Genomic DNA, 15,930 nt, shown 5'->3' on the forward strand with positions numbered 1-15,930 from the left:
CATTGGCACTTGTGGACTTGTTTACCTTTTTCGGGTGAGCACTTTTCACCGTTTAACAAATGTTATTGCTCAGCGCAGGAAGCGCCTGCATGTATTGGAAGTTTCTGGAGTGTTATCGATGGTTCCATCTGCCGTTTGTTGTCACCAAACATTGCGTAACCTGACTACATGTATGCGTGACGCGAATGGTGCATAACTTTTTCTGAAATGTTCGATGGCTGGTGTATAAAAGCCGATGCACTTCACCGGCACGTCACTTTTCGACGATCGCCAACTGTGTTCGTCGCTAACATTGTGCTTTAAGTGTAGCCTGTTGTTGTGGGAATAGGTTCGCCCAATAAAAGTTAGTTTTGTCATTCACATTATTGCTACTGTGTTCTTTACGATCACTACTACGTTACAATATGCTTGAATTGTTTTTTTTGAATTGGTTAACAGATAATCTTCTAGGTTCAATGTGCATGCAGACACATTCCAAGAGTATTATTACAAAGACGGCGCCGAATAAAACAACACACGAAGAAGGGAGACACGAGACAAGCACGTAGGCGCACTAACAACTGAGTGTTTTATTTCTTGACATAGTAATATATAGCTACTGTCAAGGATCAAAACAACAAGAATAAACAGGGCAGTCATCTGCATCGCACAAGGAAGCCAAGATACAAAATAACTTCTAAGTGTCGCTCTCAAAATGCGCCAGTTCCTTTGTCGAAAGAGAAAATGAGGCTTCACGGATACAGTCAACACCACGCTTCTTGATCTCAAGCGCTTCCAATATATCCCTTGTCAGTTGATCATCAGCTCTGTTCAGAACACTGGTTCTATCAAAATCTGGGATGCACTTGTGAGCCTTACAATGCGCACTTATGTGACCGGAGAGCTGGTTTTCCATCTTATATCGATGCTCATGCAATCTGTCATTCAGACATCTGCCCGTTTGGCCTACATATGATGAACCACACGACAAGGGAACCGAATGAACTACTTTCTTTACACATCTGACATGTTTCTGCCCATGTTTTTTTGCACACACCTGTTTGTTTTCCCGATTTCCTGCGTTCACTTTGGCACACATCAAGCCAAGACGTTTCGGAGCGGGAAATATAACACGAACACCAGCTCGTTTACCTACTTTTTTGAGATTGTGAGATATGCCGTGAACATATGGAATGATGGCACACCTGGTTTCAGAAGGGCCTGCTCGACCCTGGTTTACAATGCTAGGTTGCTTGAGCTGTTTGAGCATTTTTTCCGCAACAGATACGATCACATGGTGAGGATAACTTGCCCTATTGAGGCGGCTGACCTGACAATGAAAACTGCTTTGCAGCCGATGCACACATGACTTGTTAAGTGCATTGGTTAAACATGATTGAATGATGCCTTGTTTTATTACTTTTGAATGAGCTGAATGGTAGGATAGGATGGGTTTGCTAGCCCTTGGCTTGAACTGCCAGCACACAAGACACGATGAAAAAATTAACTCTAAATCTAAAAATCTTAAACAGTTATCAGCCGGAAGCTCGTGGGTCAGGGTTAGAAGATGCAAGGCTGTTTTAAACTCTGGCGATACTAATGATGACTGGGTCTCCAATTCTGGACTGTCACAATCTAAGAACACTAAAAAATCATCGACAAATCTAAAGATCTGCATAACATTTGTCCCCGATATGCACTGCTTTAACAGGTTGTCTTTTGAAGCTAAAAAGATGTCGCTTAAAACAGGGGCTATACACGAACCTACACAGACTCCCTCTTTCTGTAGAAAGACGTCGTCATTCCATATTATGTGCGTGGACTTTAGGTGTACGGACAGCAGTTCCAAAAAAGGAACCTACTGCTATGCCAGAGGCGTTCTGGAAAGCAACTGCTCCAAATTTATCAATGCAGTCATTGACGATTTCCATCAAATCATTTTGTGGTATCAAGTAATACAAGTCTTTTATGTCAACAGAGAAGGCGGATAGCATTTGTTTTCATTCTGTGCGATGTATTTTACGACGCTTTCAGAATTCTTCACGCGAAACGGGTCGTCAATGGGCAGTCTATTCAAATTTTGCTGGAGAAACAAGGAGACCTGTTTTTGCCATGACCCATTTTCTGAGACTATGACGCGGAAGGGGCAGGATCGAGCAGGCCCTTCTGAAACCAGGAGTGCCATCATTCCATATGTTCACGGCATATCTCACAATCTCAAAAAAGTAGGTAAACGAGCTGGTGTTCGTGTTATATTTTCCGCTCCGAAACGTCTTGGTTTGATGTGTGCCAAAGTGAACACAGGAAATCGGGAAAACAAACAGCTGTGCGCAAAAAAACATGGGCAGAAACATTTCGGATGTGTAAAGAAAGTAGTTTATTCAGTTCCCTTGTCGTGTGGTTCATCATATGTAGGCCGAACGGGCAGATGTCTGAATGACAGATTGCATGAGCATCGATATAAGATGGAAAACCAGCTCTCCGGTCATATAAATGCGCATTGTAAGGCTCACAAGTGCATCCCAGATTTTGATAGAACCAGTGTTTTGAACAGAGCTGATGATCAACTGACAAGGGATATATTGGAAGCGCTTGAGATCAAGAAGCATGGTGTTGATTGTATCAGTGAAGCCTCAATTTCTCTTTCAACAAAGGAACTGGCCTATCTTGAGAGCGACACTTAGAAGTTATTCTGTATCTTGGCTTCCTTGTGCGATGCATATTACTGTCAAGAAATAAAACACTCAGTTGCTAGTGCGCCTACGTGCTTGTCTTGTGTCTCCCTTCTTCGTGTGCTGTTTTATTCTGCGCTGTCTTTGTAATCATGCTTAACCAACTAGCCCACCAGCACATGCTCAGTGGCCAAAAGTATTGGTTTCAGTTCAATTCTGACCAAATGCTACTTTGCGATCGGCGTTTTTTTTTTTTCAGGCTCAGGCTCACTGTAATTACTGCCCATTATATGTACACCTTTTGACAAAAGGTTTGCTGCTGGGAACCCTCTTCACTGTGCGCAATGAAGTTCCACAACTCAACAAATGCTTTATTGCGCTACAATCACCTCACGTCCAGCACACCGCCGCTAGACCATCTTGAACATTCTGTCCTTGTATGCAATCTCACCAGTTCGGCACCTCCGCTCAAACTCTTGCTGCAACAAAAAAAGAGAGGCAAGGAAGGACAGCTCACTTGGGCAAGTCAAAATGGATTTCTATTAACCAACTCTGATGTGATAACATGTAGACAAAACCAAACCTGCTGTAATAGGGGACTTGCTACTCTACTATAAGCGCTAGCTACACTGTCACAGGTAAAACATGTGCAAAAGAGTGACTATGAATATGTGAAGATGATGAAGGGGGAGTGGACATATGATGTGTAAAGCACGTGAAGCGAGAAAAGATGAAGGAAAAGGAGGGGAAGGCAGCTGAGTTGGCACTGCTGACGTGGAAGAGGAGCAGGGCAGACGCATGTCCAGCTGTGCTCTGGAGATGGAAAGCAGCAGCTTCGGGGGCCACGGACTAGAGGGGACGTCCGAGAGTTGGCTGGCACAGCTCCATAGGCGAGCCTGCCAGGCATTGCAGCATTACATAAATAGACAGAGACATGATGCGAAGACATTAAAAAACATTTATCCCAAGAAACGATTCCAATGAAGAAGAACGAACAGCAAAGTCACCTAAAGTAAAATAAGCACCAGCGTTGTCTCCTTTCTTGTGTGTGTGGTTTTGGCGCAGAACTCATTTATTATGTCAAAGCAACCTGACACACCATAAACCCTATACACACAAGGAACTCCTGAAGGTAACTATCTACATAAAAACCAAAATAGATATTGGCTATATACTGCTCCTAGTTCGACCAGCCAAGTAACAAGTAGTTCCTAGGACTTGAATGTTCCGACCATCACCAGAAGTGGCTGGCGGATGTTGGCCCAACGTGGACCACATACGATGTTGGCCTGTGTGGTTTCGCAGCATTATAGGCGTCGACCTACGTTGCAAGTGACGAGGTTGTTGTTCTGTGTCGCGACCAGCGCAGCAAAGGACTCGCTCTTGGCCAAGCGGTTGCCTCTGTGCCACCGAGCAGTGGCCAGTGACAGAAGTATGGGGCTGGAGCGGGGCGGGGCTGTGGAGAACTGCCTCAGCACCGTAGCTGGGGCTCAGGAGCTGGATGTGTCCCCAGACAACTCTCAGACATCCCCTCTCCAGTCCGTGGTCCCCGAAGCTGCTGCTTCCCGTCTCCAGAGCACAGCTGGGCATGCGTCAGCCCTGCTCCTCGTCCTCATCAGTATGCCAGCTCATCTGCTTTTGCCTCTTTTTTCTTCTCTCACGCTTTACGCAGCACATGTCCACACCCACTTCATTTCACCGACTGGCTTCATTGTCTTTATCACATATTCGTAGTCACTCTATTGCACTTGTTTTCCCATTGACTCCATGGCACAAACGGTGGCCTTTTACAAGAAATGCCAGTTGGTTGCTCGCGGTTGGCTGCTTGAACTATGATGGAGGTGACACACCATTCCAAACAGCAAGAGAAGCGCACTTGTTCGCACTTGACAAGTAGTCTTGCCTGATACACAGCAGCATTTGAATGCATAGGGCGTGGCACTGCTTGCCTCGAGGTTAGCGATGGCTAGAGGAATGCACGAGTCTTAGATAATGATTCCATCGCTCTCTAAGCTCTGATGTGGTATTGCTGTCTGTATAGAAAGCTTAAGCATATTCGACAACATTTGGACACTCAGCAGGGAGCACTCGCTCATGCCCTGCAGCAGCTGTGCTCTTCCACTTTTTAAAAAATGTTTTATTGTTTATTTTTAGTATGTGGCATTCTGTAGCAAACAACAAATTGTCAAGCATTCACTATTACCGCCGCTGTGCTGCCTAGTGTGCACAAAGAGCAACAACTGCCTGCAACTGAGAAAATACAAATTTTGCGTGCACTGCTACAGAAGAAGTTTGAGGGATGCCCTGTCACTGACACCACCTCTCAGTGCATGGGAAACAAGAATTTAGCACCACAATGCACAAGCTAAAGTATTTTGTAACATAGAGCAATAGTTTCTGACAACAAACCATTTTTCTGAAATGCACTATAACCAGACACAAACAAATAAGGGCACATGCAGACAAACACAGCTCTTTTACATGCCTATGCATTTATCTGTGTGCCTTGCTGTGTCCTTGTCTTCAAAAGCACAACCCATACCAGTGTTTCTATATTTGTCTGTGGCCAGTTATCATTAATGTTTACATTTTAGTATATGGGAGCGACTCTCAATGAACACTTGCATTGGCAAAAACACATTCACACTGTTTGTATCATGTTAGCTCCTGCGTGTTACACATTTCTTCAGGCTTGTGAATGCTTCCACTTACCCGCACTTCGCATTTTACACTTCAGGTTTATACACAGTCATTTGTCACACTGTAGAATCCTGGTGTACAACTTATGCAACATACTACAGTCAACGACCGATAATTCGGACAAGCCTGATTATTAACACAGCCTTGCAGCACTGCCACTAGCCACATGGAATGAATGCATAAGGATGACCGAAATCTCAGAAACCTTACAGTGTGTCGTGTGATAATTCAGACAACGGCTGCACGACTGTGTGCTAATACGGCTACAAAATCAAGCAGAAATAGCTATACAGTGAACTCTCACTTGAGTGAATTTCAAGGGACCGAAGGAAATAGTTCACTTAACTGAAAGCTCACTAAAGAATATTCACTAGACTAACATAAGACATGGAATACAGAGTCAAAAGTTTGAAGTGCAATTCATGGAGCAAAAGACATGGCATCCATAGTGTTAGAAATGTGTGAAATGGAAATTGTACATATCAATGAAAAACACACCACGTGGGTCGTTTGTGTGCACACGCAGAACCGATGAGACTGGAAAGAAAGAGACGACAACCATGCCACGACTAGCCGGTCGGAAAAAAACACACACCACGTGGTTTGTGGTGTGACAGATCGCCGCTTTGCTCTGGCAGCGTTGTAAGCGTCAGCGATGTTACTTTGTTCATGGCCTTCGAGATTACGTGCTTGCTCGTATTGTGCGGGCGATCTCGTTGCCGTTCGTTTTCGGCGCTGCCACTTTGCCCCAGGGGCGCTCTAGCGCCAGCGAAGTTACATTGCCGCTGGAGTGGCGGTTTGATGGGGCCGGGCATCGGTTGTGCCTGCAGTGCACTGCAGTGCAAGCCTTGGTCCTCTGAGCGAGTTCGCTAAACTGAAATATTGACTGTTCCGAAATTCGTTTAAGTGAAACATTTTTGCATAGAATTTATAAGAAAACTGCCGGGGATTTTTAAAAAGTTCGTTATTCTGAAATATTCGATAAACCGACGTTCGTACAACTGAAAGTTTACTGTATTTGTTTTGAGACACTGCCAGTAGGGTCATCCACCATGTTGCAAGCACTTTGCGAAACCGAAACTAGCGAAGCCTAGTTGATCCAGTAGTCGATGAGAATTCAGTGCATACATTGACTACACTTTCATCAATCTGTAGCAGCAGTTTTGAATATGAATACTTAGCTTCAAATATCGAATTGAATAGCGAATAATGATATGCACATGCACTTATTTGTTATTTTGGAACATTACAATTACATTGTCAATGTTAAAAAACTAAACTCGTAAGCCATTATAATAAAGCATTGTGCATTTGGCTTATGTTAACTTGGAGAATTTAGTAATTCCCACTGGTTGTCCTTGCCAGCCTGTGCTTTATTATACTACATCGAAGGCCCGTAAAATAGGAGGCCTTTGGCTTTGTGCCAGTCGTCACTCATCGCACTTGCTGTCAAGCAGTAAGCTCAGAACTGGTGGTGGTGCTGCAAAAATGAAAGAATGTGCACCCTCGCTGTCCGTGTCTGCAAATCGGTGCCCATTCATACTGGGAGGCTGGCTTTCCCGCAAAGTTAAGACGTTTAGTGGCTAAGTGTGCTTTACAGGTGAAATATTGCTAACAGCACAAAATCGAAAAAGTGGCACAAAATCGCCCCAACATTTTTAAATTAGAAACAAATGCTAAGAACAGTGTTTGCTCCCGCGCTGCCAGCAATATATTCGATTTGATTCGAATATTCGTATCCAACTGAAAAATCCCACATTTTCGAATATGTGTTTTTGCAAATCAAATACGAATATTAAAAAATGTAATATTTGCACACCCCTTACCAATAACCCTGATGTGTGCTACGACATAATTCATCAAGCCGGGCTATCTGATCACAATATAACAGGTAGTCTGCTCTTATAAGTACATCTGCTGCTGCAATACAGTAGATTTTGACAGCATTAACTCTCAGTTATCAGCTTTTTCTATTATTGTTCAAACAGCTACCACTTGTGCACCATTGACAACTGGACAAAGTTAAAAAGCACTCAGTAACTTTATTTACTTAGGTTTAGTCTTTAAAACAACACTTTTTTCTTGTTAGAAATCTACACAAATTCTGGAAGGTGGTGAAGGGCCATAGCAACACAGCAGCTGAGCTCATTGGTGAAGACGGTGCAACCGTTTCAAGACCAAACTGCTCTTCTCTGTTAAACGACATATTTTCATCTTCGTTTAATGATACTGAACTGACCTCACTTCCCATACTTGCTCAATATGATTTTTCTCTAATGGATTCCATTACTGACTCTATTGGAATTCACATGTCAATAGAAAAATAAAACTTTCTTCACCAGGCAAAGATGCTATCAATCCAAATTTCTTGAAAAATACTAAAACTTATTATTCCCTAATGTTGTAGATAATTTTTTCCGCAGTCACTAGATATTTGTGAACTTCCGAGTGATTGGAAAGTCGGGAAAGTGGTTCCCTTGCATAAGGTAGGTAATGTACACTCTCCTGGCTACCATAGGCCAATTTCCTTGACAAGCATACCTTGTAAATTATTGGAGCCACGTCATCTTAATCACTTTTCACGAAGAAAGCTCCTTCTTTCATATGCATCAACACAGCTTCAGGAAAACTTATTCGTGCGAAACACAACTCCTCTCCTTTACCCACAACCTATTTTCTGGACTTAACCATTGCTCTATCATCGACTGAGTCTTCATCGATATTGAAAAAGCTTACCGACTCTGTTTGCCATAAGCTCTTACTATTAAACTCGGCATACTCAATCTGGATGCTAATATCTTACAATGGATCGAATGCTTCTTGCCTTTTCACAAGTAGTTCGTGCCAGTTAATGGCTATAAGTTTTAACAGCTCTCCTGTAACATCCGGCCTCCCTCAAGGGTCAGTTCAGGGCTCACTCTTCCTTACACACATAAATGACCTACCCAATAACATTTCCTCCTCTAAAGAGTAGTTTGCTGATGATTGCATAATTTACCGTGAAATGTTAACAACCACTGATAGTGTTATCCTTCAGTCAAACCTAAACAGCGTTTCTGCATGGTGCGATACTTGGTGGATCAAACTGAATGAAGGTAAAGGTAAAGTAATGCGAATTTCCCAGCACGTTAGTAGTTTTCCACCTTGTAATTATTCTCTTAGCAATGTTCTGCTGTCTCAAGGCTCCTTGTACAAATACCTAGGAATCCACATTACTGAGAACTTTTCATGGCAAGTACACATGGAACATATCATCAATAGCGCAAATCGATCACTTGGTCACTGAGAAGTGGCCATAATGTGTTGTGAGACATCGATAGAAATGAAACGACCATGATTTATAGTCTAAAACTTAGTCTAAAATTATCAATAAAAATAAACTAATAAAACAAATAAAACAATTTGAAACTATAAAATATAGTCTAAAAACTAGTAAGTGCCGAGGCCTGGCACTGAAATCTTTATACTTCGGATGTAGTCTATGAGATTACTGCACGTAAGTCGGCTGTTATTAAGTACAACATAATTTTTGCTTAATATTGCAGTTGCTATATTATTAGACAGTTGTACTTTATTCTACGCTTCGGAAATCAAAAGTGCACGCATGGCAACACGCTAAACTGCCTATCACGTGTAAAAGCGTCATTTCGATTTCTATCCCTTTGCTTTCATTTTGAGGGGTTAAATATGAAAGCAGTTGGACAGGAAATCACGAAAGCACGTAGGTATTATCGCAGAAATACTTTGACACTTCGGAAAACATGAAACGCAGGAACATCGACTTGATAAACAAAACACTTTTTCATAGTTATGGTTGCACTAGTCGTCTGCCTCCCACTAATGCCGGCGCATAATCACTATCGTGCTCACCTATCACCATTTTCAGTATGCTTTCAGTGAACGACTACATCCTCACTGCAGATCGAAAAATTTTCATAAACCATGTAAAAACCATCAAAACCATCAAAAATTTTGATGTTCCAAGGATTTTTCTGCATTACTAGTTCATGATTAGACACACTGATCAGTAAGCTTTCCATTGCACAAAAAAAAATATAGGTACCATAAAAATTGGTTGTCAGTACCTTTCGCGCATAATTTCTCACTTGCCCGTAGCAGTTTAAAACTACTACTTTATGAAACATTAGTGCGTCCTAAATTGGAATATGAGTCTTCTATTTGAGATCCCCATGTTAATTCCCCTGTCCTTTCTATCGAAGCAATCCCAACTCCCTCCATACAATTTATTCTATCGAACTATTCACAAACAGCTAGCGTCATCCTAATGAAATCCCTCTGTTTGCCTGACCTGTCACTTCACCATAAAATTTCCCATCTGTCTTTTCCATAAAATTTATCATCTTAACCCTGTCCTACCTGTCCCTTCTATTACAACCCAAATATATATTTCCCATATGTACATATATATGAACCAGTACCTATTTCTGAACGCATGGACCACTGTTACAAAGTTGGCGTAATTTCCACTTTAGCTCATTTGTTCCCGCCACAAGCTCCAACTGGAACATTTATGCTGCCATTGCTTCAATCACAGGTACAAATGCCTTCAAAACTGCCATCATGCAAATCATTGCATAATTGTACAGCTGAACCTCACAATAACGAAATCGACAGGGAATGCGAAAAAAATTAACTTTCATGAGAATTTTGTTGCGAAATGAGACAGCATAGATAGGTCAAAATGGTGAGCCTTGCAGACAGGACACAACAGTAGAGAAGTGGACAACACGAACGCCGACTATCAACTGAAGGGAGCACTGAGGCGAAAAAAAGAAAGGCACAAAACTCATCTGCGCAAGTTCTGGAATGGTATCACTACGTGTCAGTCGGATACACATGCCAGTCTATGTGAGAGATAACTGTTAAGACACTTAATCTCTTCCTTATGTAAACTAATCGAAGGCTGACTCATGCATGCACTTCCACCGTTATAGATATGCCATGCCTCTACCATAAGACTCGTATCTTTATTCTTATGCCTGTACAATATCGCGCATTCATCTAACTCTGGCATACAGTTACAACCTTGGCAATGTAGGGAAACATTAGAAGGCGATCCACCAGTTAACGACCTTTTATGTTCCATTAGCCTCCGATTGATACACCGTCCCGTTTGCCCTACGTAGAACTGGCCACAGCTAAAGGAAATTTTATAAACCACACCCATACGACAGTCAGCAAAACTGTTGTTCTCATTGTGCTTCACTGGACAAAATTCTGTTCTTTCTTTTTTTTTTTTTTGCCTTTCACCTGCTCCTTTTTCCTCTGCACGACAGCGCATATCTTGGATGGATGGATGGATGTGTGTTGTTTAGTGGCGCAAGGGCCAGGTATGGCCAAAGAGTGCCATGACTGATAATGTTGTGTTAAGCGCTGATCTTTTGAGTTGCGATGGTGGAATGTAACATGGCTGTAAAGTGGCCTAAAATCAATCAGTGTCATGGAAGCGTAAAATAATATATAGTATAAAATTATGATAGTGATACACGTAGTGGTCTGTGAATATTGTATGCGTGATAAGTGATCATGAAGCTAAAATGCAAGAATATGTAAATAGCACCTATGCTTCCAGGAGGCCTTTGAGCCCAAAGACTGGGAGGCAGGTGCTTCTTTTATTGCAGTTACCGCAGCAGAACCCTCTGTTAAGAGGCTGTGCTACGGATTTCCTGGGGCTATAACACGAAAACTATGTATATCTTTTAAAAATTGAAGCAGGGATTGGTATTTAAAGAGAGGTTCTATGCCTATGAACATTTGAGGATGGAGTGGAATTCGCTGCCGGTGTGGTAATGGAAAATTCTTTTTTTTTTTTCCTATTTGCGTCTAATTCCCTGCATTGCATTCAGGATGTGAAGCACGGCAAGTGGCTCACCACATTTATTGCACATGGGTGGATCACCACCGGACAAGAGGTATGCGTGTGTGCTGTATGTGTGTCCTATCCGAAGTCTGCAAAGTGTTACTTCTGTATGGCGGTTCTTTGATACCGGCGGCCAGTTGCCAAGATATGGCTTGATAACATGTAGTTTATTTTCCGTTTCTTTGTGCCACAAGTGCTGCCAGAAAACCCTCAGCTTTTTCCTTATTGAGGGCTTGAGGTCCATTACAGGGACAATCATGGAAGTGTTGGAAGCGTTCGTGTGGACGGATGTGGCTAGCTGGTCAGCCAACACGTTTCCCTCTCTCTCTCGCTGCCCCGGCACCCAGCATACCACGATATGCTGCTTGGACGCATAGGTGGTTAGTAATGCTGAGTAAAGAGATACAATGATAGGGCTTTGATATTTTCTGACAGTTTTCAAAGCGTTGACAACGCTCAAAGAATCTGTGTATATAACTGCCTTTTGGATATTAAATTCTTTAATGTGTTTAACAGCGGCCAATATCGCATAGGCCTCTGCCGTGAAAATACTTGTGCTAGGGTGCATAACACCGGAATCCGAAAAGGATGGACCAACCGCTGCATAAGACATGCCAGAAAAACACTTCGATGCGTCTGTAAAAAATTCAGGAGAGGAGTCTTTGTGCTGTAATTCGAGGAAGTGCATTCAGATATGCGTGACAGGCGCACGCTTTGTAACAGCTACGAAAGATGTATCACAGTGTATAGGTTGCCACTGCCAGGGCGGGGGCCGTATAACAGGGGACATAAGGTGGTATTCAAGCAGTGGAACCCTTGTTTCTTCAGCTATGTGTCTAACACGCAGTGAGAAAGGCTTTGCCACTGTGGGCCAGTTGCGAAAAAGTTGAGAACTGAACAAATCATTTATAGTGGAATATGCGGGGTGCTCACTGTTTGTGTTCACTCTCAGAAAATACATGAAAGACGAATATGTTCTTTGCAGATGAAGTGACCACTCATCCGATTCAACGTAAAGGCTTTCCACTGGGCTTGTTCTAAAAGCCCCTGTTGATAGGCGAATTCCTAAGTGGTGGACAGGATCTAGCACGCAGTTGGAGTAGCCACCTGGTAAACTATGGCTCCATAATCTAGTCGTGTGCGTATGAGGCTTTTATACAAGTTCATGAGACATTTTCTATCACTGCCCCAGGTTGTGCGTGACAGCACCTTTAAGATATTCATTGTTTTCATACATTTGTTTTTAAGATACTTTATGTGCTGTATAAAGGTTAATTTCGCGTCTAGGATTATGCCTAAAAATTTATGTTCCCTATTTGCAGGCAGATGCTCACCATGCAAGACAATTTCAGGATCAGGGTGCAGGTTTCTTTTTCTAGAGAAAACGACACATGTGCTTTTTTGTGGGTTCAGTCTGAACCCGTTCTCATCAACCCATTTGGAGACATTGTTAAGACCAAGCTGGACCTGTCGCTCACAGATTGCGAGAGAACTTGATTGAAATCCTATCTGCACATCGTCAACATATGTTGAATAAAAAATGTTACGTGGTATGTGTAGACGAAGAGAATTCATCTTTACTATAAAGAGTGTGCAGCTGAGCACCCCGCCCTGCGGCAAACCAGTTTCCTGTACAAATTTCCGTGACAGAATGTTGCCCACTCAAACATGGAATGTGCGATTAGACAGATAACTTTCGATAACATTGAACATATTACCATGTATACCTAACTGTGAGAGGTCTCTCAATATGCCAAACCGCCACGCAGTATCATAGGCTTTCTCCATATCTAGAAATACTGATACGAAAAACTGCTTATGAACAAGAACTTCACGGATACGTGCCTCGATACGTATGAGATGGTCATTGGTGGATTGGCCCTCCCGAAACCCGCACCGGTATGGGTCGAGCAATTTGTTTGATTCAAGGAAGTGTAGTAGGCGACAGTTGATCATTTTTTCGAAAACTTTGCAGAGGCAACTTGTTAATGCTATAGGTCTGTAACTTGATACAGAGGAAGGATCCTTTCGTGCTTTAGAATTGGAATTATAATAGCCTCCTTCCAAACAGAAAGAATCTCGCCGGAAAACCATATAATGTTGTAAAGGTAAAGGAGAGTGTTTTGTGTTTCGGGGGGTAGTTGTTTCAACATCTCATATATTATGCGGTCTGAACCTGGGGCGGATGTATTACAACAGTTCAGTGCTGCCTGCAGTTCTGCTATGCAGACGGGTTCATTGTACGCCATACTTTTAGCACATTTTCTTTGTAACTTTTGCTGTTCTATTCGCGTTTTGTATTTTAGGAAGGTTTCGGAGTAGTGCGAGGAGCTCAATATGCATTCAAAATGTGCACCAAGAAAGTTGGCTTGATCTTCCACGCTTTCTCCATGGCTATTTATTAGAGGTAAGGAATACGTTTGTTGCCCATTAACTTTCTTCACTCTATTCCACTTTTCTCTCATCTGCGTAAGAGTTAATGCTTGATATAAACTTTGCCCAACTCTCTTGTCTTGCTTGTGGGCGCGTTCTCGCCTGTGATTTGACATGCTTAAAGTTTTCCAGGTTTTCTGCTGTTGGTGAATCGCGAAGCAGCGCCCCCGCTTTGTTTTGGTTCCTCCGTGCTTGCCTACATGCATCGTTCCACCAGGGAACACGCCGCTTGGAACCAGTGCCACTCACTTGAGTAATACACTTAGAGGCGGCATCAAGTATGTAAAATATGTGACAGCATCATCTATGGTTATAACGGACATCTCAGTCCACGTCATGTGAGTAAGAGTTCGTTACCGTTCCCAATCGGCTGAGTCAACCTTCCACCGAGGGAGCTGCGGGAGAAGTTGATCTTGTTCCGTCGTACTTAAGATTACTGGGAAGTGGTCGCTCCCATACGGGTTATTAAGCACACTCCATTTAAAATAAGGTAAAAGCGTCGGCGATAAAATGCTAAGATTTATGGCAGAATATGACTTGTTAGCCAGGTTAAAATATGTGGGCTCCTTTGTATTCAATAGATATGCTGCAGAAGAAAAAAGCAGCTGTTCAATAACACGCCCTCGCGAATCACAGCGTGAATCGCCCCACAAACTACTATGTGCATTAAAATCCCCAAGAATCAGATAGGGCTCCGGGAGCTCATCTATTAATGATTCTATGTCGCGTCTGTGAAGGTGATAATGTGGTGGTATATACAAGGAGCAGATGGTTATGAGTTTATTTAAAAGTACGGCTCGAATGGCCACTGCCTCAAGGGCCGTTTGGAGCTTGAAATGCTGACATGCTATACTTCTATCAGCAATGCTGGCTACACCGCCAGATCTTGCGACAGCATCCTCGCAGTCTCTCCGGAAAGTCCTGTATTGTTGGAGAAAGTTAGTGTGCTTGGAAGTTAGATGGGTTTCTTGCACACACAGCACTTTAGGTTTAAACTTAGAGAGAATTTCTTGGACATCATCTAGGTTTCTTAGTAGTCCTCTAACTTGCCACTGCATAATGTTATGCATATTGAAAAGAAGATTGTGCTGTGTGTCTCGAGAGACAGGAGAATGACGTTACTTTACAGAGCCTTTGTTAGGCCCTGTAATTGGTGTTTTGTCTTTTCTGGAGCGGTCAAGAGAACCTCGCCGCTCCTTCGACGCTGCCTGCGCGGTTTGGCTTGGACTGGTGTCCATAGCCTCTTGCGAGGCACTCGACACTCGCTCCAGAGAGCAATGTGTGCGTCATGTAGACTTCATCTCAAGCGACAAAGTCTTCGTCCCCACCGGGCCGGAGGTCGACAAGACCCCTGTGGCCTCTGCGGTGCCCTGGCTGCTGCCGGAGCTTGAAGAGGCAACTGGTGTGGACACTTTGAGAGATGGCAGGGCAGCGTTGGCTGCTCCCACCGTAGGGGCGGGTGGCATTAGCCTCGGCACGCTAGGCGTGGTCCGGGCTGCCACCAGAAGTCATTGTGGTGCAGCCCCCAGTTGCATCACTTCAGTGAAAGATGTTTTTAATGAAAATAACGAGGAGACCCTTTGTCGTGCTTTACAGAAGGTTATGTTCTCCTTAAATTTTACAGTAATTATTTCCTTTTATTTCTTCTAGGCTGGACAAGCTCTGGAGTATGCAGGGTGACTGCCGTCGCAGTTTGCACAATGTACCTCTCATCATTATTGCAGTCATCAGCAGAGTGACCGGTTGTGCCGCACTTCGCGCACATAAGCTGCCCTCGGCAGCTCTGGGATGCGTGACCAAATCGCTGACATTTGAAACAATGTCGCGGGTTAGGAATGTAGGGTCGAACATGAAGTTTTACATAGCCGGTTTCAAGAGACTCGGGTAAAGTAGTTGAACTGAAAGTGAGTATTAAATGCTTTGTGGGATTTCGTTGTCATTCCGTCTAACTTTGATGCGCTGCACATGGATTACGCCTTGGTCCTTCCATCCATCCAGGAGTTCTTCATTCAATGCCAATAAATCTTTATTTGATACTACGCCTTTGACTGTGTTCATAGTTCGGTGTGCGCTCACAGAAACAGGAATGTTACCAAAGGCTACGAGGTGTGCAAGTCTGTTGTATTGTTCTTTGTCTTTTAGTTCGAGGAGCAAGTCCCCACTTGCCATCTTTGTTACCTTATAACCAGCTCCAACGGTCTCTTTTAGGCACTTGGCCACAAGGAATGGTGAAATTGCTCTAGCTTTTGTGGATGTTTGTTCACA

General features: G+C 43.2%; 1 protein-coding gene across 1 annotated transcript in view; it reads right to left on the minus strand.

Annotated features, from left to right (window-relative positions):
- Positions 1 to 3,001: 3,001 nt before the first annotated feature.
- The window catches only part of LOC142584595 (NADH dehydrogenase [ubiquinone] 1 beta subcomplex subunit 4-like), a 35,956-nt gene continuing 23,027 nt past the window's right edge, over positions 3,002 to 15,930 (minus strand). Inside the window, exon 3 of the mRNA XM_075694712.1 lies at positions 3,002 to 3,130. Within this exon, the coding sequence (XP_075550827.1) occupies positions 3,062 to 3,130 (69 nt within the window). The 3' untranslated portion in view covers positions 3,002 to 3,061. The remainder of the gene's footprint in view (positions 3,131 to 15,930) is intronic.

This window comes from Dermacentor variabilis, chromosome 6, assembly GCF_050947875.1.
Source record: "Dermacentor variabilis isolate Ectoservices chromosome 6, ASM5094787v1, whole genome shotgun sequence".
Classification (NCBI taxonomy): Eukaryota; Metazoa; Arthropoda; class Arachnida; order Ixodida; family Ixodidae; genus Dermacentor; species Dermacentor variabilis.